The 21,640-nt window shown below is 36.3% G+C and overlaps 1 protein-coding gene across 4 annotated transcripts in view; it reads right to left on the reverse strand.

The window, feature by feature from the left end:
• RAPGEF2 (Rap guanine nucleotide exchange factor 2) overlaps nucleotides 1-21,640 on the reverse strand; it is a 180,387-nt gene that overhangs the window by 98,482 nt on the left and 60,265 nt on the right. For all 4 annotated transcript variants that reach the window (XM_027635506.1, XM_027635504.1, XM_027635505.1 and 1 more), the window contains exon 4: nucleotides 11,642-11,725. In XM_027635506.1, coding sequence (XP_027491307.1) covers nucleotides 11,642-11,725 — 84 coding nt within the window. The remainder of the gene's footprint in view (nucleotides 1-11,641; nucleotides 11,726-21,640) is intronic.

The following is a 21,640-nucleotide window of genomic DNA, read 5'->3' on the forward strand; positions in this document are numbered from 1 at the left end:
TTTTTTTTCTGCTTTTTTTTCTGCTTTTTTTTCTGCTTTTTTTTCTGCTTTTTTTTCTGCTTTTTTTCTGCATTTTTTTTCTACTTTTTTTTCTGCATTTTTTTTCTACTTTTTTTTCTGCATATTTTTCCTGCATATTTTTTTCTACATATTTTTTCTACATATTATTTTTCTACTTATTATTTTTCTACATATTTTTCTGTTATTTTATTTGTAGCAGGTTTTTTCAACAGGAGCAAAAAGCTGCTTTACAGAAATGCTTTTCAGCTAAAAGGAAAACTGAGATGCTGGCAAGTGGAATATAAGTTGAAGAGGCATTTTCAGACCTGTCACTACTTGCAAATCCTGGAGACATGAGCTCACTGCATACCACGGATAAGGATGATTAGACTTATCCAGTGTCATATGATAGCTTAGATGTTTACAGTCTCAGATACAACAGCTCATGTGTCAGCGAAGGGACTCGCGACATCACAGCTAAGTACACGCCACTTAATAATGCTCTGGGAGGAGTGTTTCACAAGAGACAAGAGTCTCAAACATCACTGCAGATCCCTGCTTGACTTGGGACCCAAACCGCCCGCTGCCTGTGGGAGAAGAGGAATCTCTTATAGGGCAATAACCCTGATGCTGCAGCAGGAGGGTGTACAGGTGGGAAGAACCCAGCAAGCCAGACAGAGAGAATGCCTGACGACTAACTAGACCATACTAAAATCATAGAATAAGTGCATTTATAGTAAATCAATGTTTTAAATTTTGTGTGTGAAAAAACCACTAAAAGTGTGTGAAAGTTAATTTGAACTCCAGCTGAAAGCTTTAGTAAACTTCTTCAGTATTTTGAACACATTTAGTTAGCATCCTTAGAGATGACAGACTATAGTGCTGTATCTACATAATACTCATAGGGATTTATTTCTTATGCAAATGCAACACAGATCAGAGGTTGCATTAATCTGTTAATTTATAGCTGACTACTACAAGCACTTCAAAAGAAGTTCCTGAAAACCCACAGTGAATAATTTAAAATTAGTGAGATTCTCTGGAAGCAAACCTCCAGAAAATCCCCACATTCAACTCCTGAAACATATGCCTTATGATCTTCATACAGTTTTCCTTTTAGAAAAGGGAAAGTTTTGAGAAGCGTCGTTAATTTTAAAATTTTACCTGGTTATAAGACTTAGTATGGTAGCAAGTTTGACCAATTTAGGTTAAAAAAAATTAAATAATTGTGTAAAGTTTCACATTTGTTCCTTCTCACTTTATCTTCTCATAATGCTACATTAAAACTAAAACATTAAGCTGAAACACTGTTAAAAACCCAATCTGAAAAAGTACTGTTAAGAATAAAAAATTGCTTTGCAAATTTACTGTAACAAAGGTAGGTGCTCAGAGCCTTTATATCAAGAGGTGATCCTGAATACTTTTCAGACTAGAATACCAATTAAAATTCTTCTAGGACCCTTTCATTTAGACATATGAAATCTTCATATATAAAAAAAATAAATGAGTTGATGACATTCTCCTGTTGAATTCAAGATCTGTATTCATAAAGTATATACACAAAATAAAGAAACAAAACTGGACAATTGGAACCTCCTAGTAGAGGCAACAACAAAATTTAGCTCGTTGCAGCAGTTCTGTTTTGCTTCATCTCTAGCACAGAAAGCTAGAAGGCAGGTACTTCATCAGAACAGCTGACAAAAGATCTTTCTTTGGGAAAGATTATACTTATTTTATTTTTAAATTAGAAGTTCTCGTATTATTTTATCTCAGAAAACATTCAAAGATGAAAGGTTTTTTCCTAACCTACTTTTTTTTGTTCTTCCTTAAAAATAAATAAATAAATAAATGGTTTGAATAAAGACAGCTTTGCTTATGCTTCCTGCTAATGACGTCTGTGTTGCCATGGAGATTACTGTGACATCACAAGAGCTACATAATGGTCTCAAAGAATAAGAAGTTGTTGGAAAACATTACTTAAGAGGTAAGACCTCGTGTGAACACAGTTTGGCTTATTAACATTCATGAAATCCATTAAAACAGAGGAGTATTTTTCCAATGTCATACAAAGACTTTAGATGTTATATTCTAAATGAGGAGTTTTTACACTGAAAAATATAGAATAGGCATTTTTAAGTCCCCCTACAGACCTTCATAACTAAGATACTACAAATTTTTAGCTTCTTTACATAAATAAAATAAAACAACCTGGCATGTCATCTAGATTTTTAGTAGTGAAATAAGACCACATATACTGACATTTTCCACATGCATTTTTATGCTGAACTCAGTCAATACAACCAATTCACTCACATGGACAGCTAAACACATGACCTCAATTAGTAGTTTACATAAATCTATTAGAATAAAACAGATATATTAAAGATAAATTTGTAAGTTTGTAAATGAATAAACAAAGTAAAACAGTGGAGTAGTACTGACAATTTTGTTTTACCTATTTATATTATAATTCAAAAATAAATTCTCCCTCACTTGACTTTATGTCTTGTATCCCTGATTTTGTTTTTCAGAAACATTTGAAAATTTTAGCATCACTTGAAACTGAGACATTTTCAAGTCTTTAATGTTATTCAATACTGCAGAAAAGATCATTTGTAGCGGAATCAACCTAATAACCAAAACAATACTTCTGATTCCTTCCACCTTTTCCACAGTCCTCCAAGTACATAAGTAAAGGTCATTACTTCAGCTTACCAAGACTGTCCTTCACCGAAAATCATCTGAGTTTCACATGAGGTAAAGAAAAAGCAATGCTCTCTGTTCCCTTTCTTCACATGGTGGTAGTTCTCCCTTTTTGGTATTCTTTATGCTATTTTTGCACACTGTTCATTTTGTTATTTTGAGGTAAGCAATGACCAGATTACTTCAGTTCATTACACTTATAAAACTTGTCCAGAGACTCCGAGAGCACATAAAACTAACATGGACTTCCTTTTGACCTCAGCAAGAATCTTATAATGCAGTTTTCTCAAGTAACTGAGGAGGGAGTTGATGTTTTGCAGGTTTGTACTAAAATTCAAAACCTTAAATATTATTAAATTGAATCAGAGGTAACCTTAAATCAGACGGAACAGATTACATAACAGGTCATCTTACCAGCTGCCATATCAATTCTGAAAGCAACAACTTTCTTCTGATAGATACCTTTAATTAGCAATGTAAGCAGTAGTGAATATCCCAGTATAACAGGTCTCACATTTAATAACCACTTACTTTATTACACAGAGAATTTCCCCCTCCTTAGTTTCTCAAAAAGAACTCTCAATTTTTAGTCATAATTAGTCAACTTTCTAACATTTAAAGAAATGGGATGTGAGAGTTGGTACCATTCATAGATGACAAACTTTGTATTTCCTCTATTGGCTACCTTAAAGGATTCTCTCCTTTCCTCTGCTTTCTTTCTGCTCAAAGACTATCCCCCATAAATCTAGTTTGTTAAACCCTTCTCCTTAATTTTTCCTTAAGGTTCTTTTCAGTTACTTTGAGCTATTAAGATACATTCATGCTTACACAGAAAAAATCTATCTCAGATTTTGCTTTTCGTTGGCATTGGCTATAACCCACTGAAAAATTTTCATTATACTTATTCTGTGTAGCAAATGCAAAAATAACCTAAATTCGTTCACAGGTAAAACTCTCCATAAAAGCAGTGGTCTGGATTTACAATGTAACATACTTTGTTTTTATGCTCCATATCACAAATTCATAAGTGTAATTTCGTCATTTAAGTAGATACCTTTAACTAAGTACTTTTACACAACCTCAGTTTCAATGGGAAAGATAAACTCCATTGATATGAATAAAGCACAAAATAAGAAAAGTCTACCTTATTTACTTATTTTAAAAGTGGCAACAGTGGCAAGAAATGCCATCTTGACTGAGTTTACAATTACTGTGTGTGAAACAATGAAAAACCAACCAGAAAAAGAATTCTTGAATCTACAAGCTCTGCACTATCAATTCATGGTGTCTCTCCTATAGAAAATCTAAGAAATTGTACTGTACATTCCACAAATGCACCTGAGTACCAGCAGGTGCTCCAGGCCATCTCAAGTCCATCATCATGTCTTTTGTGTGGAAAGAGATAGAAGTCTGTAGCTCTAGTATATACATCTAGAAACTAGTATAAGGTTTGCATTTGTGAGAGCTTCTGAAACTGGCTTTTCTCCTACCATGAGCATTTCCCTTCCTAAAAGCCTCCCTCACTTTAAGAGGAATCGGAATTACTCAGGCTCACTTAAAACTTATTCGGGTCATTTGACACTTTCTGCTTCATTGTTACCTTCTCATCTCCTCATTACAAACTTGGAAGAAAGCCTGGTAGCTCTAGACACACTATGCTAAATTTCTATTTTTATTTTCAAAAGTTGCCAGCGTAATAGATTAAGTCTCTTAGTATTTTATCAGCTCTGCAAAAACAAAATTCCAGTAGCACTGAAATATGACAGGAACAATGCCAGATACCAGGCAATCTCATCATTTAGGAACTGTCTCCTATTTCCCAGCACTTCAGATACTGGCAGCACACTTGGAAAATAACCAGTTTCAAACCTCAATAACTCAGCAGAACAGAAGATGGATGGGATAAAAGAAAAATTAACTGTAAAAATAATTTTAAGTATTCGTATTTTAAAAAAAAAAAGTACACAAATTTTTTCAAACTGTAAGGACAATTTCAGGTGACATGACTGGTACAAGTAGCCTGTGTGCTGCATCACAAACGTCGCTGAAATAGCATCACAAGTGACATCACAAGACAATTTATGGCTCAGCTAATTCAGCTACAGTCAGAGTTGACTGTGTTTTAAGTGATGAAATCAGAGAGTTTGAAATACTCCCTGCATGCCCTCCCTTCTGGCCAGTCCTCAGGGAGCTTAGTTCAGGGACAGAACCATGGCAGCTCCAGCTGCTCATGAGGAAGGCTACAGTGACACACATGAGCAAGCACTGTGCTTCACTGACAACAACGACCATGATACCAACAGGAGATCAACAAATTCAAGGTGGATGGCCAGATAAGACCCTACCAATAAAATGCTACCTCTTGGAAGCAAGCTTCTATTTTCTCTAGGAGTTTTAGTCTCAATAAGCAAACACAGTCACATGCACTGTGATAAGTGTAATTTTCTGCTTGCAACTAACAGTAAGCATCTCTATCCAAAAGGACATAGGCAGTCTTTTGGGTAGATGCAGACAGTACAAAGCAATCAGTGCTAATTTCTCAAGATCTATTTAAAATCCATTGTAATTCATGGCAGCCATGCACTCAGTCATAAAAGGACTGACACCACTACTTCTTCCAACTTCTTTCTCCAGCCTATTATCCCAGTCTTTCCTAGACTAAACCATAAGATCACAATCCTTCATGTTTCAGTTTCAGTTGATGGACTGAAATGCTTAATCAATGCACTCAAACCAGACAGAGGACAAGGCAGCACAAGCGGTCAGCCCACAACAATACCTTACTCTATACCTGCCCCCTATGGCCAGGACCATGGCTTCAGAACATCACTAGTTGGATACAGACATATCAAAACAACAAACAGGTTACAGGGACATCCAGCAGCAGCAGTTAGCAGCAGAAAAAAAAATATATAGAAGTCTTATACTAAAGAGAGAGAGTTCTGAGGGAAAACTAAATCCATTTTCACACATTTTCAAGTAATTTCTTAAATAGACCTAAAACTATAACCTGGGGAGTTATTTTTCTCTACAAAGTTCGAATGTATAGTCTTCATGCTTCCATCATGATGCTGTAAATCCTTAGCCATAAGCAAAACTCAGAACCTGGTAAAAGCTAAATAAGCTCAGCATAGCTCTTGATCAACTCCCTCTGCAGCTTAAACAACTAAACCAACAGTTCCCAAAAGTACAATTCTGAGCATCCCCCAAATCTGTTGTTCTACAACTCTCAGCTTCTTGCTCAGACAAAAAAAAAAAAAATCCCTTTTTATGGGATTTTATCATGGTTTAAATATTTGTGTACGTTGATCACCCTCTTTCAGTTAAAATCCCAGTCGTTCTGCTATCTCATAGGTTTCCATCAGCAATAGCCATTATTAAAAAACACTAAGTTTCAAATAGATTAATCATATACCGAGGGAAGGATTTTATCATAATGATTAAAGCTACCAGTGTAATTTTATTCACTGAAAAGACTGATCAAAGGCAGATGTGTATTCAAAATATAAACAGCCCATCAGATATGTGTAAACCACACAAAACAGTATGACCCAGACATCACAAAAATTAGGAAGTAGGTTCCAGATACATAAAGCCATAAAAATGTATGTAGATAGCCAAGCGCTCTGCTCCAGTACCATTACACTCACATTCATCATCTGTCAAAATAAAAAAACCTGCCAAAATCCCCAACAAATTTTCTTCTGAAAGGTTACTTTCATAAGTTAATCAGGATACACTTGGATGAAGACAAAAAAATTCTGCACAAACTGATATTGCTTTACACACATTCAGAACAAGTCCATAATTTTTTCAATGAGTCTCCAGTACGATTAAATATTCCAATCCATTTTATAAGTTGTTTTAGTATAGGAAAGACCAGAGGGTTAAATAATCAATATTTATACAGATACATCCCTTTTCATTTTGAGAATAGTAAAAACGAGATGTTCTCTCCACCTTCAAAACTTAATCTTTTAATTAGAGAAAAAAGCTTAAATAATTGCTCTTGTACATAAAATTTTTGAACTTGCCAAAAGGAAAGCAGTTGTCAATTGCCATATGAAGTGGTGAGGGGAGAACTGACTGGATATGGCAGCAAAGAAGAAAAAGAAGAGGCTACAGCAAGGGAACAATGTAGATGAGTGAGTCGTTAAAGACAAGTGTAAAGTCAGGTTTGCACATGTCAAGTCAGCATTGCAGTATGCCTCAGCAGCACAGCACACACGACCCAGATGGTCTCAGAAGCATTTTAGGAGAAAAGCAGAAAAACCCAAGTACCAGAGCCTATTGGTTTGAGAAAAAATGCCCAGCAATTCTGTATTTTGCTGCTGCAAAGAGTTAGTTGCATCCTCTGGTCATGGAGGCCAAGGGCAAGCATGAGGTTAGCTGTAGGAGATCCAGGAGACCTTTTTGTACTGCAGGTCCCATTTAAGTAATATAAAAGAAACCAGTAGAATTTACATTAGAAGCAAAGTTCTGGTACAAAAACCACACAGAAAATCCAAGCAAATGACCAAATGTGGTAAGAGCATGGAGCAGGCCAAGGGATGCTGGAGGCCATTCCAAAAGATATTTTGAGGGACTGTCACATTGTTGCTGTCAGTGGCCATGTGAAAACCAGAAGAGCCAGGACAACCCTCAGTGAATGGTATTTTCTGTTCATTTATTTTCTAGACTTTATACACAAGCCTCATTTTTCCATGTGAACTGCTTCAGGGTACAGATGCTATGGGGAAATGCTGAGGGGACTGAGTGTTAATGTGTGCTAGTTTGGTGGTCATGGTGGGAGGGAAGAATTACAGAATGTTTAATTTAACCATAATGTGTCTGATATGTTAAAGTAAAGGAATAAGTCTGAAAAATGTTAATAGTAAAATTGGGGGGGGGAGGGGAGAAGGATAAACTTTCCTGTCCAAATAAATTTCATTGTTGCAATTTACAGAAATTAAATAGGAGAGCAAGATTAAGCTTTACTTTATGTCACAAAAAATATGACAGCTTTAATTGTTCAGGTCAAAATTCTTGAAAACTGTAGATTGCACATTTTCCCAAAACAATAAGATAATAAAATTCAGCCTTATCTTATGAACACTATTTGCTAACAGATTGGTCAGCATTTCAACAAATACAAGTTAAGCTATATGGCAACAGAGAAATACAATTCAACTCATTTTATTTTCAAAAAACAGACATGGTTCAGATGCTAAAGTTTCCAGAGCAAGTTACTCAAATTAGGACTTCGGGTATTCCAATATTCCATTTTGAACCTCTTTTTTTTTTAAAATTTGAAATTAAAGACTTTTCAAGTAGCTAGTTACAAGTAATTTTACAAGTCACCTACATTACAAAATTTTGGCAAAAATTGGCAGCTCTGACACTCATTTCAAACTATTTCAACTAGCAGCTATTTGACCATATACATTACAAGACCGCTTAATTTTGGATTGCTATACTATTTTTTATTCCTGGTTTGAGTGGGTGTCCTAGTTTTGGTCAAGGACAGGGTTAACTTTTCACATTAGTTGTGAGGGGGCAGAGCCTGGAGCTGTGTGGGCATGGCCAAGACATTGTGTTATTCAATACCATCTTATGGGTGGGGGAAAGGATAATAGGGAATGGATAATAGGGAAAGGATAATAGGGAAAGGATAATAGGGAATGGAAATACCATCTTATGGGTGGGGGAAGGCACTCTCTCCTACAATCATAAAAAACATGGTGGGCATGGACATAAGGTCCATCTGCCTTTGTTCAATGCTTGGTGAGCATTTTGCATGTAAATCACCCTCTCTTTTACACACTGTTATAAGTACTGTTGCTCTTACTGTTGGGTGGGTATCTCATTGCTGTTTCCAGTAAATTGTTCTTATCCCAGAATCTCTACCCTTTGTGTCTCCCACTAGAAGGGGAGGGGAATTAGCAGTGTCTGGTTTGGGAGAGCCTCAGGAGGGAGCGGCATCAAATTAGGGAGTGGCATTCCTAAACCATGACACTGGGAAAGCAGGGAGGCTGTCATTTCTTATGCTTTTAGACAGCTTCAGGGGCTGGGATGGGGGGGGTGACAACATGTATCTTATTTTAAATTTGGTCAGCTACTGCCCAGTCACCATTTAATGAAGTCAAGCTTGAGAGAGTCAGGAGGACAGGCAAGGAGAAGCTCACAAACTGAGCAGGATTGGTAGGATGCAGCCAAGAGAACTTGTCGAAAGGGATTTACTACAGGTGCGTGGGGCAGGCTGTCAAAAAAAAGAGAATATTTTTAAAATGGGGAAAAAAATTACGAGTTTCGGATGGTGATGCTTAGGCATGAACTACTCTTAGCTCAGAGAAAAGAAAAGTTAGGGAAATGAGAATTTTCTGTGTCAATCAGATCTGGAGATAGGAATATATTTTTTGCTTTCTACATATTTCCTTGCTCCTACACAGACTTCTCAGCTCCATCCTAATATCTCACAAGCTTCACATGTTGCAAAATAATTTCCTAGTGGTTTTTTAGATGGGTAAAGATAAAATGGATTAATCTGCAAAAAAACACATTAAAATAGTGCACATATGAATTTACTATTGCAAATTTAGTTTACTCAAATGACAATGTTTTAGTCAAATAAGATCAAAATTAGATGATCTCTACTTTGCAATGTTTAGGTCTCTTCCTATTACTTGATGTCAGTGATGAATGAGGACATACTCCATTTGCTAAAGCATTGCCAGTTCATTGTAACAAGACGACAGCAAGACTCACAAATTATGCAATGCTCAAAAAGGCTCTTGAAATTGTTACTCCTTGTATATGTAAACAGTCAGTTTAAGAAGTTATCCAGTAACTGTCTTTTGCCCACTTTTAACACTACTCTTCAGATTTCAAAATACCACTCTATCAATTCCTTCTGGACAGCAGCCTTTTCAGTAGGTCTCTCCCTTTTTTCTAGAGCACAGAAAATTTCACGTTAGCATTCCTGCTAGTCTGTTTTCTTCTGCCAAGTACGTATATCTGAGCAGTTTACTATTTCTGTCTTAGCAATTCACTGGTAGCATAACTAAAGCTGAAAAACTTAATTTCCTTCTCAAGCTTTCCTTTATTAAATAAATAAATCAATAAATCACTCATTACCCCCCAGTATTCCAAATCAGAAATTTAATCTAAGTGCCCTCTCACTTTTCCCAAGTTTCTTATTCATGGACTAGCCAAAGGCCCAGATATTCCAACTTACACATTTACAAAGAAAAAAATACTGATTAACCTTGTCCTAAATTTAAAGAAGGCACTCACCTACCCTTTGATGACTAAGGCTTCTGAGCACAAAGCCCCTCACTAGAATAACTCTGATTTTACTCTCTAGAAATATTTCTATCTTTGTAATTAAAGTTACTTAATTTTGCTTTCAGAGATTTATGTTAGCTTGCTTAATTAACAAATTGTCTCTCTTGCATTCACTTCCCAAGACACTAACTTTGACATCTACTTGACTTCATCCACAACTATGAAACTTATCCTAATGTCAAATTCCATGCTTGTACTTCACAAAGATCTCAGACACTGTTCCACCAGATGTAATTTCTGAATTTCTGTCTATGAACAGCCCTTAAAAGCTCTGCTTAGTGTCAGAGGATCTGAAATTTTCTGTTCATTCTTCCAGGAAGAATCTTAAGCTCATTGTTCATCTCACCTCTCTTCAAGTGTCCAGAAGTGTGCGGAGGCACAAACATTGCTGTATTTCAAAGGAAGATTCTTGCCACAGACTATATACAATCACCCTACCTTAATTCAGGTATTATATATCCTTTCTCCCGGTACCTAAAGGTAGCACTTTCTGCCAGTTTTGTTTCTGGCAGTGCCTGTTTATGGATGACACTTCCACTCTGCCAGCAGCAGGGATCCTCTAATCTGTTGTTGTGATACTTTTTATAATAACCAGTTTTGCAATTTTAACATCATCTATTTGATGGCACATCAAATATACCATTTTATCAGCAGTGACTGTCCTTTTACAAACACAAGACACTTGACTGCACCAAGAACTACCATTACCAAAAGGAAGTCCCAAGACTAGCACTGCTCATCCACTGAAAGGCAGATATCAAGATGTAATTTTTCATGTGCCAACCAATACTAGCTCTAAAGCGGTTTTCCACTGTTTAAAATGGTTAAAAAGTTTCCAGTACTTTCATTATCATGATACCATATAGAGACAGGTCATTCTTTCATTCTGCCTTTCACAAATTTTACTACATGTCACTTGCTCCAAAGAAGCCTTTTAGAACAGTCTAAATGAATATGCATATAACCAGGATCTTAGTGATTCTGCTCTGCTTCTGCTAAAATGACCAAGTTCAGCCATGTTAGTGTAAAATCCTTGCAATCACTTGCATTTTTTCCATAGCTCAATTTTTTTTACTGTAGCAATATACATTTGAGTGTCTGACACTCAAACTTTTTTTTCCCATGTAAAATACCACTCTCCATGGCAAACCCATTTGCATGAAGCACAGCCTTAAAAAGAAGCAACAAACCTGAAGTAACATGATCTAAGCTTATACTAAAACATGTACCAAAGACTTGTGCACAGTAAGTAAAGCCTCAGGAAAACATCACAAGTTCTAGTGCATCCCATGATTACTTTGACTACTCACAGGAACAGACTCCTCAGGACTTCACTCCATTTTATCATTTTTTAACTTTTTAAAAACAGTTGTTTTACTTTTTAAATTGACAGCATCTGCTCAACATTTTGCACGGTTGTACCCTGTCTACAATGCCTTCAATTTTAGATATGGGCATAAAACAGTTACCACAGTCAGTAAAGGCAGGAAAAGTGTGCTTATGTGTGTTCTTCTGTGTGTTATTAAGAATAAGATGCTGCCTTTTAATTCCAAAAATATAAATCTCATGATTTATGTTTAAAATATAGAATGCAGTACATTCATAGCTGACATACCTGCTTCTTGGAAGAAACATAGATTCTTTAATGAAGACTGAACCAGACAGCAGGATATACCAACAGCTACCAATATCATCAGGGCTGGAATAAAAAGGGAAAAAAAAAAAGGACACAGTTCAAAACACTTGATTTAAATTACTCACAGCAGTACCAAATTTGCACTACAAAGAACTAAGAGACAAAAATGCTCAAAATTATGGAAGCCCCAGTTCAATCATTTATAAAACAATTATGTGAAACTGTTCTAATTTCCATCTGCAAACATATACATTATAAGAATGTCTCATTTCATTTACTTCACTTTTTTAAAAGCATATATCTATCCATTTGATAACAGCAGAAATCCAATTAAATATAACAAAGTGTTTTAAATTAAGTCAAGCTACAGTAAACATATTGTACTATATTCTGTTGAATGTATTACTTTCCTCTTGCTGAAGAGAACTGTAGCCTCTTTCCCTCTATAAATAAGACTTCCTTTCCCAATCCTAGTCATGTTCTCTTAAAACCTTTCTTCAAGACAGAAATTTGCCTTTTGGCATCAGTCTACCTTCCCACAAGATAAGAGACCATTGGAAACATTCACAGATGATAAACCTGTATTAGATTTGTTAGTCATCATTATCTGCTACTACTATGCACTGTCCCTTTCATGTCTCTTCCTGGCACAAGACTAAATTCCCAATGAAAGGGACAAAAAATTTCTTTTCCCCTCTCTTCATGATATAGAAGAACTGGACGAGAACTTCATCATCCAGGCCAGTTCATTCTACTGTAGATTCAGATCTTGCTCCTTAAGTAATACAAAACCCTTTTTATATGCTTAGACTCTTCTTGGATAAGTGCAAAAAATGTTTGGACAGGAGAATAAAATAGATTAAGCTTACTAGAAATAGCTGCAGTAGAAGTCTTGGTCCATTTTAATAGTCAATACTGAGAATCTCTCTACTTTACTTCAGTTTTTAACACTCCTGTTTCTTCCAGAGAAACTCATTAATTGAATTCAAGTACGTCATTACAAACTGTATGAGCATTCTTATCTGAAAACCACCCTAGTGCCACTAAGAGATGCAGATTGTTTAATTAATTTGTAATACCTTCATTTTTTTTAAATTACATGTCTCAAGTCTTTAGAAACAATTAGGCCTAACTTCAAGAAAGAACAGCCCACATCTTGTAATGATGATGACAGCCTAGTATTAAACCTAATCTTAAATCTAAGTACGCAATGTACATGTTAGCAGTGTGCTTTTCAGTTGAAGAACCTCAATTTAAGAAGTACATATAAAGTGGTCCTCAAAACAAGAGAGGGAGTCAGCCTTAAACAGATGACAGCAAACCAGCAAACCATCCAATCTAAAAATGTGCTCCATTTTCATCTTGCACTGTATAATAAAAGCATGAGAGAAAGGACAAACATCAGAAACACACAGAATTAACAGAGGAAATTAAGGACACGATCTATGGCCAAGAACAAAAAGAGCTAAATAAGATGATGGAGCTCGTATTTCTTTTCTACCAGCCGATAACCTGACCAGTGAAGCCACACTGATCAGCTACACACACCAGATCAGTGAAAACTTAACATCTTTAAAATGAAGATTTCAGGAATACTTCTTTATACCGACAGACAACAGAAAATCAAGCAATATCATAGTCCCACAGCTGAAACAACATTTTGTTCCATATAGTTGAAGTGCTCCAAGCTGCCTTTTCCGAAATATGCCCCACATGCTTGCTTCTCACATGGACCTGTATCATCCTCAAATTTGTTGGTCTAGAAAAATGAGCATTTTACATAAGTACAGAGAACCAGATTAAAGCAGACAAACTCAAGAAAACCAGCACTTCAACTGAAAAAGAATACACATGAACTTGAGTTACATGTCTTTAAACATTCCTTCCCTCACGAGTCCTGTGCTGACAGGCATATAACAACACTGCTGCTGAACTGCAAGCCTGTTGGGTTTTTTATTGTTTTTCAATAGATGTCATTCTAAATACAAATAATCTGGACTAATTAGCACAGTTGAAATAGACATTTTCAGCAATGGTTATAGAGAGTGATTTCCTAAAGAGCTTGGAAGTAACTGTATTAGAATATCAATAATAATTTTTTCATGTGGATTACAGTACATTACATTTTCACACACTAAGGTTTGTGTTTTGGGGTGGTAGTTTTTTCCCTTTTTCTAAAGATTATCAGTTGGACCAAGTATAAAAGCCAGTCTGATAGATAAGAACCTGGGGTCACAGGTTTTATAACTCTAAAGCAAAAGTCATCTAGAAGATCTGTTTATACTTCCAGAAAGTCACTTCCAATTATAAAAGAATTGAAGCAAAAAAAAAAAAATTAAGCCAATAGAAAATATTTTCACTTTTGTAGAAATCTACTAATATACAATCTTTTATTTCCCTCCTTTTAAGAGTTGATTAACTTTTTATTATTTGTAATAATAAACACCTACATGTAAGGGGCTTTAGTTATCTCTTCTCACAGGAAATCTTTTTACTTCAAAGCTACTGGCTTTCACAAGCACCAGGCAATATGTTCAATATTCAAATTCTTAATACTACTTTTGAACCTATCTTTGAATCATTTAACAAACAGCTAAAATGATTATACATTTAACTGAAGTGGTTTAATTTTTTCTTATTTGATCACGCACAGCATGACATTTCATTCAGTTAATCACCCAACTCAGTTTTATTTTTTTTTTCTCAGTTCACAGGTTAATTTTCTTTCTCTGCAAGTTGGCTCTTCAACAGTTTTTGCTCCTTCTCACTTATCTATCATGAGTATCATACTTTATCTACTTTATATAGAACCAAAAGAAGCATCTGCTCATTTGACAGCTGAAAGCACTGATTAAAACAATAAATAAAACTTCAGGAATACCATCTGATGGAATTTATTTTCCCTTTGTTTTATATGTACTTCAAAAATGTTTTTATTTTTACAGTGACATTTGAGAACTTATAAGCTCTAAGGAATTTGCATCATGCATATCTCCTGAGCTCAACCCTTTAATTATCTAACTAGAAAAAACAATCTTCGATATTGCTGTGTCACAATAGCAGAAGATTAGTACATAAAGTGTCTATATTCAAGGTATCTTCCCTGAAATACACTGTATTCTTTTAAAACTTTCACTGCCAGTCAAAACATCATAAATATTTCCAAGACAGTCTTTAAGAGCAAAGAACACTGAGAGGGTTTTAATTCTCTTCATTTTTACAACCAGTAGTGTCTTTATATAGTCTTGAGCAAAACATCTGAAAAAAATCGCACACGTATAGCAAACACTTTCCTTCCTCCAGAACACACATGCTTCCCTCAAAAAAAAAAAAAAAAAAGGCAAATTAAACACTGATCTATTCCTTTCATATGAAAATAATATATAACTCCTGCACTTTTCAACACTTGCTACACTCGCAGCTGATTACAATTAAGCCTCAAAAAAGCCATTTGGTAGCCAGCTTTCACTAGACAGTACTGTTACAAGAAACACATGCAGTTCTTTCATTTTAAGGATTCTGGGCTTTCTACAATCTTATTCAAACATCGTGTGGCTTTCAATCAAGCTTCCATGTTTTCTGTACTAGGCTTGACGTTTGTTCATTAACAATGCATTTGCATTCTACAAGACTTTTGTGCCTGTAATGAAAGACAGAAGAAACCATAGAAGGGGATGTTGAATTACAAAAGTACTTCTTCAATCCACCTGAGGACTCATGTAAATATCATTTTACCCAATAGAGAACACTCACATTTGAAAAGTTTTCTTTGGAATCACATTTCACATTTTGTTTTAAACATCAAAATTCTAGAGAATAAGCCCAATTATAAAGTTTTCTTCCAGTGCTAGAATACTGCCTACCCATGGCAGCCCACAGAAGAATTTAGAAACTGTTTTTGTCCTACAGATACTTCTGTCATATAGAAAACAGCAAATTGTACTTAAAAGGCTTTTATTGTGGACAGGACACATCCCTGATTGGATTTGCAGGATGGTATTAACTTCATTTCATCCAGAATTAGCTGAAGCGGGATAGATGTTGATGACTTTCCCCCAAAGGCATCCTTACAGGGACACTGGGTTTTTTTCAGCCTAGAACAGTTGAGGGGAGGGTCCAGTAGCATTTATCAGTCAGGCTGATGTAGAAAGGAAAGACATCTGATCAGTTAAGATCTTTCCAATGACTAGTTTAGTAAGGACACCACTGCTGTCCATCATCACCGCAACCACTGAAGCAGCAGCTGTCACTGGAAGAGCAGTGAAAGCTCCACAAAGCAACAAAGCTGGTGAAGGGTCTGGAACACAAGTCTTATGAAGAGCGGCTGAGAGAGCTGGGGTCATTCAGCCTGGAGAAAAGGAGGTTCAGAAGGGACCTTATCACTCTCTACAACTATCTGAAGGGAGGTTGTAGCAAGGTGTGAGTCGATCTCTTCTCCCATGTAACAAGCCACAGGACAAGAGTCAGCTTTAAGTTGTGCTAGGGGAGGTTTAGATTGGATATTGAAAGTGTTGTCAAGCACTGGAACAAGCTTCCCAGTCAAGTAGTTGAGTCGCCATCCCTGGAGGTATTTGAAAAACACACAGATGTGGACGTAGTTTAGTGGTAGACCATGCAGTGTTGGGTTAATGGTTGGACTCAATGATCTAAGAGCTCTTTTCCAATCTAAATGATTCTGTGATTCACATCAGGCTGAAAGCAAAGCTCATCCAACCCAGATAAGTAGCACCTCTACCTAGCTTTGAATTCATCTCCCCATCCTCCCTCCAGTCTTGTAGGGCTACATGCACAGCAGGAGTGGAAATAACTGAAATCAGGAATTACTGACACATGTACATCTCCAAGCAGGCAATCAGAGTTCTTCTTTGCAGACAAGATTTTACCTTATCTGTTGGGCTTAAGTGACAGAATACATTCCTTCAAGTACCTAAGACTGTGGGAAGGGAGGGGGGGTGTTGCTCTTTGGGGGGTAGAGGGGGTTGGGTTGTTTGGTTTTTGTTGTTTGTTCTGGGGGGGTTTCAGCTCAATTACTGTTCCGGATATTCATCAGGATGAAACCTAGGACTATTAAAAGTTGCCTACTGAACGCAGCAAAGCTATCCACTTTCCCAAGTTACAGAAAACAAGATTTATTACCAAGAAAGTAAGATGACATGGGCAATTTATCCTGCAGAGAATCAGAATGAAGTCAACCCAAAAGTCACACATTAAGGGGCAGTAAGAAGAATTAAATCAATACATGTATAGTCATTCTGTCCTGAAAATAAGATCCGTGCTCTGTGAAGACAACAAAAAAAGTACTCAAGTACCAAGAGTATTCTTCTCTTATAAGTAATATGATAGAGCTACCTACTGATAAAGTTTTCAGAATACTCAGGTTCTAGTAGCAACCTTAAAGTGATGCAAAACTGAAAGCCAATACCAAAATACTCACCAATATGTAGGCTTTATTCATAATCTGCACATCAGTTATATGAAATCTGAATAAAGCATGACCTGAAATCTTGACTCTTGTATTATAGCACTTTTGAGAGCAGTGGATTTCCTGGGAAATCTATATATAATTTCCCAGAATGTCAGAGAATTTCATTTACAGCAATTCAGGAGCTAGAAACAGAAACCCATAAACCGGATTGCAATGTCTTCCCATTGTGTTTCCCTCCTCAGCTTCCTTGACGTACTCCTTTAATGAAACTACAGCCTCCAGCCAGACACCACACCTCTGAAGACAGAACTATGCAACGTAATTTCATAGCTGTCACTAACTGTTCTGTCTGAAAACATCAATTACATAATTATGCAACAGCTGATGACATCACTAGGTTGTCACCACTGATAGGGTTAGAAGTCTTTTCAGACTTAGGTCTTCACATTTTCTAGCATATGACTGTCCTGTGAGACCTCAGAGGCACTCAAAGTTCAAAAATCAGGAAGCAGTTATAAACCTCCAGACTTCCAAGACCCACAAAGCTTGCAGGCTTTCTCAAAGTCTTCAGCACTTGTATCAAACTCTTCATGCTATGATCTATTCATTCCCCTAGAAGCGGTAGCTTCTTATTCCCAGATCCCCAATTAGCTACATATATACTACTTAAAACCAAAGATTTATTTTCTAATTCTAATTATTTTATTTCAATATAAAGCAATCAGCAGCACCTGCACATTTGTAACTATACATTTTAAACTCTGTATCTGAATTAAATATTACAGCATATCAAAGAAATTATGCACATGAAATAACTTGTTTCAACACGTGTCCCTTACACCTATGGATTCTATAAGGCATCTCTCTACAGTAGGACAGATGTTCCAGTTTTAGCTTTCAGATTTCCTGATCTTATAAGATGCGGAAAAACCCTCCAAAATAGTCAGCTACAACAAAGATTTAAGTCAACCTGTTGAAAGGTCAAATAAATCTCAAATATCTACACCATCTATAGTGTCTTACTCTACCCTAACAAGTCCTGATGCATCACTTTCCTTTAAAATTTCTTTAGCAGTAGTTAGATTTTAACAAATGCAATCCATTTAATTCTCATTCTCCACCAAAACGAGATGCAGAACTACTAAAACCTCTGGAATAACGAATCATTCAGCACATGCTTACCATGTGCCTTTGCTTCAACTAGATAATAAGTAAGTACAGTGGCAAGAATTTGCAGGTCTTTGTGATGACTGTTGTCAGACATGCTTTAATTCTGTAAAATAAGACCTCTCTTCCGTGCAAAATTCAGTACCTGGACTTAAAAGCATACGCTGAACAGAAGTCTTTGGTGCTCCAACCACCTTCTGTTCATTGGTTTTTCAGCCAACTCCTTTAAAACAGCACTTGAAAAAAGTTAAGCAGCATGCAGGTCTCAATGGAAACAAGCATGAAAATTACTTCCATACAATTACTGCTTAATATTCCTTTTACAGGAGTTGTGTCTATCCTGAGACTTAAACAATGGAGGTGCCGTTCTCCCTCCAATGCTGGACTGAATGGTCCAGCAACACCAGATGCTGGAAGGACCCCTAAGTCGAACATCAGCATCCAGAATTACTTTCCATTCAGAGCTATCTTCCAAGCTACTTCATAAAAAGGTCATGAAATCAGCAAGAACAATTTCTTGGTTGTGAAAGAGCTGGTTTGATTTATGGAGACAATAATTCTTTAAAATTCCAACCACTAAAGGATTCATTCAAGACTTATATTTAAACTGGATATAGTACCATCATGCTACAAAACTAACATTTGTACTGTTCTGACAAAAGAACATATTACAAACCAAGATGTACCAAGAAGATTACATTGTCATGTAATCATACTCAGTGCTGTTCAAAGTTGAATAAATTTCAGAAAGCAAGCACAGACTAATTCCAAAGACATTATTCATGCTCCCAGACCTCCACCTGTGAGAGGGAGAAACAATGAAAACTTGACATGTCAGAACTGGGACCTCTTTCAGACATTTAAGCACAACACAAGAAGAAATCACAAAGAACACTGCTCTGCAAGTTTATGTTCCACAGGATATTGTTCCAGCAGATTAATCTGTCTGTTTCTCTTTGCTCATTTTGGTTAACTTCTGTCTGCTGAAAGCTACAGGTAGTTTATCATTTTAATTGAATAACCATTGCCACAATTAAACATTAGCCCTGAAGTGCCTTGGAATGTCAAACATGCATAAGTTGAACAATTCTTTCAGGTAGATTTCTCATTGCCTGAAGATCCTGCCCACTAGCACTGTAGTATTTTAACACTCAGAATAGCCAGAGAACCATTTACTAACATTGTCAGCACTGTCTATAATCCTTATAATCCTCCTTATTAAGCCAGTTAAGCAGTTACCTGACATCTGCCAGAGCATTTTAGATGCTCTTGATGACATTAGCAGGTATATTCCAAACACAGAAATAAAAGAGATTGGTACTTGATGCATCAGCCACCATTTTCAAATACTTTTTTGTTATACGAACACATTGAAGTCATAATTAGAGTGAGGATTAGAATATTATTAGAATAAATATAAGACAAAGTTAAAACATATTCAGTAATAAAACTGCTAACTAAGAATTTAGAACTTTTGATTTTCATTGAACAAGCATCTTAAAGTGCATATTTCAACTAATGTCCATGATTATCTTTTATTAATGGACACAAGATGAAAACTGGTGTCTTGTTTCCTGGTAGAAAGAATGGGAAATGAAGAAGAATGAACCACGGAAAGTAATTACTCAGTATTCTGAAAACAAATAATCAGAAGTATATTTTTCTTTAGAGTATTAAATTTATTTGTATTCTTTTCCACTTATAAAATCAATAAAAATAAAACAGAAAATTCAGTCAAATTAAAGATTGTTGCAGTGTCAGTAATGCCTGTCAGTCTAAGACAGGAGATTAAACAGGCAATCAATAAATATATTATGCAAACAAACACAAACAAGCTAATTGATCTACTGTCACTGAAATCTTGATCCTAAACTTGTACAGTGAATTATCCCTTGATAGTAGAAGAGAAATTGAAAACAAAATTATAATCTCCTAAATCATAAGAAAAAAAAATTACAGAAGTAGTAAAATAAAATAATCTTGGATCTAAAATACTCTGTGGTCAAGACAGACAAATCTGTTCTTATATCTAACCACCTCCTAGTATTGCTCCAAAATCAAAGCTTTTATTCTCAGAATTACAGCAACAACAAAAATACAATAGGTTTTAGTGAAGCATTTACAGCGAAGAAGGAGTAAAAATATTATTACTTCAGTTGTCATTCAAAGAAGTCTCAAAATCAGGTCAAACAGTAACAGAAATTTAGAACTGGCTATGCAAAGTCAACAGATTAACACTGATCACTGACACTGCTAAGAAGCCTTGATTCAGTGTCTGTTTATACAGAGACAACTGTCAGGTCCTTGAATGTGTTTGTTTTAATGATACACATTGCCTAAGAAATTTCCCACAGAAAATGCATTCACAATACAACATATGAATTCAGGTTCCTGATTTACTGCAGTGCAGAACTGGCAGTATCCCAATGCTATTTTGGCAACTATCCAACTAGCAGAAGGTGCAATACACCTTTAGGAATACTTTCAGGACAAAGAAGAAAAAAAAAAAGGAAGAAGAAACCAGCCCTGCTGCAGCAGTTCTTTGCATTATTAAATATAGTGGTGCAGGATTGCCACAGAAAACTATGGATGTACAAGTAGCATGAATATATGAATATATTTTATACATATATATACCTGAAAATTCAGATACTGACCCAGCAATCCTAGAATCATTTAGGTTGGAAAAGACCTTTACAATGATGAAGTCCAACCATTAACCCAATACTGTTATATTCACCGTTAAACCATGTCACCAAGCACCACATCTACAATGTCTTTTAAATACCTTCACAGATGGTGACTCAACCACTTCCCTGGGCAGACTGCGTGAGTGCTTGACAACCATTTCTGTAAAGAAATCTTTCCTGATAGCCAGAGTAAACCTCCCCAGCACAACTTGAGGCCATTTCCTCTTGTCCTATCACTTCTTACATGGAAGAGACCGATCTCCACTCTGCTACAACATCCTTTCAGGTAGCTGTAGAGAACAAAGATCTACCTGAACCTCCTTTTCTCCAGGCTAAACAACCCCAGATCCCTCAGCTGCTCCTCATAAGACTTGTGCTCCAGACCCTTCACCAGCAACGTTGTCCTTCTCTGGACACACTCCAGCACCTCTGTCTTTTCTGTAGTGAGGGGGCCAAAACTGAACACAGGATTCAAGGTGCAGCCTCACCAGTGCTGAGTACAGGGGGGCCATCACTGCCCTGGTCCTTCCGGTCACACTATTGTTGATCCAAGCCAGGATGACACTGGCCTTCTTGGGCACCTGTATCACAGAATCAATCAGGCTGGAAAAGACCTCCGAGACTGAGTCCAACCTATGACCAAACAGACTCCACACTCTCAGCTCTGTTTTATTTCTGCTTCTCTGAAGAAGACAT

This window comes from Corapipo altera, unplaced genomic scaffold, assembly GCF_003945725.1.
Source record: "Corapipo altera isolate COAL_440 unplaced genomic scaffold, ASM394572v1 22b, whole genome shotgun sequence".
Lineage (NCBI taxonomy): Eukaryota > Metazoa > Chordata > Aves > Passeriformes > Pipridae > Corapipo > Corapipo altera.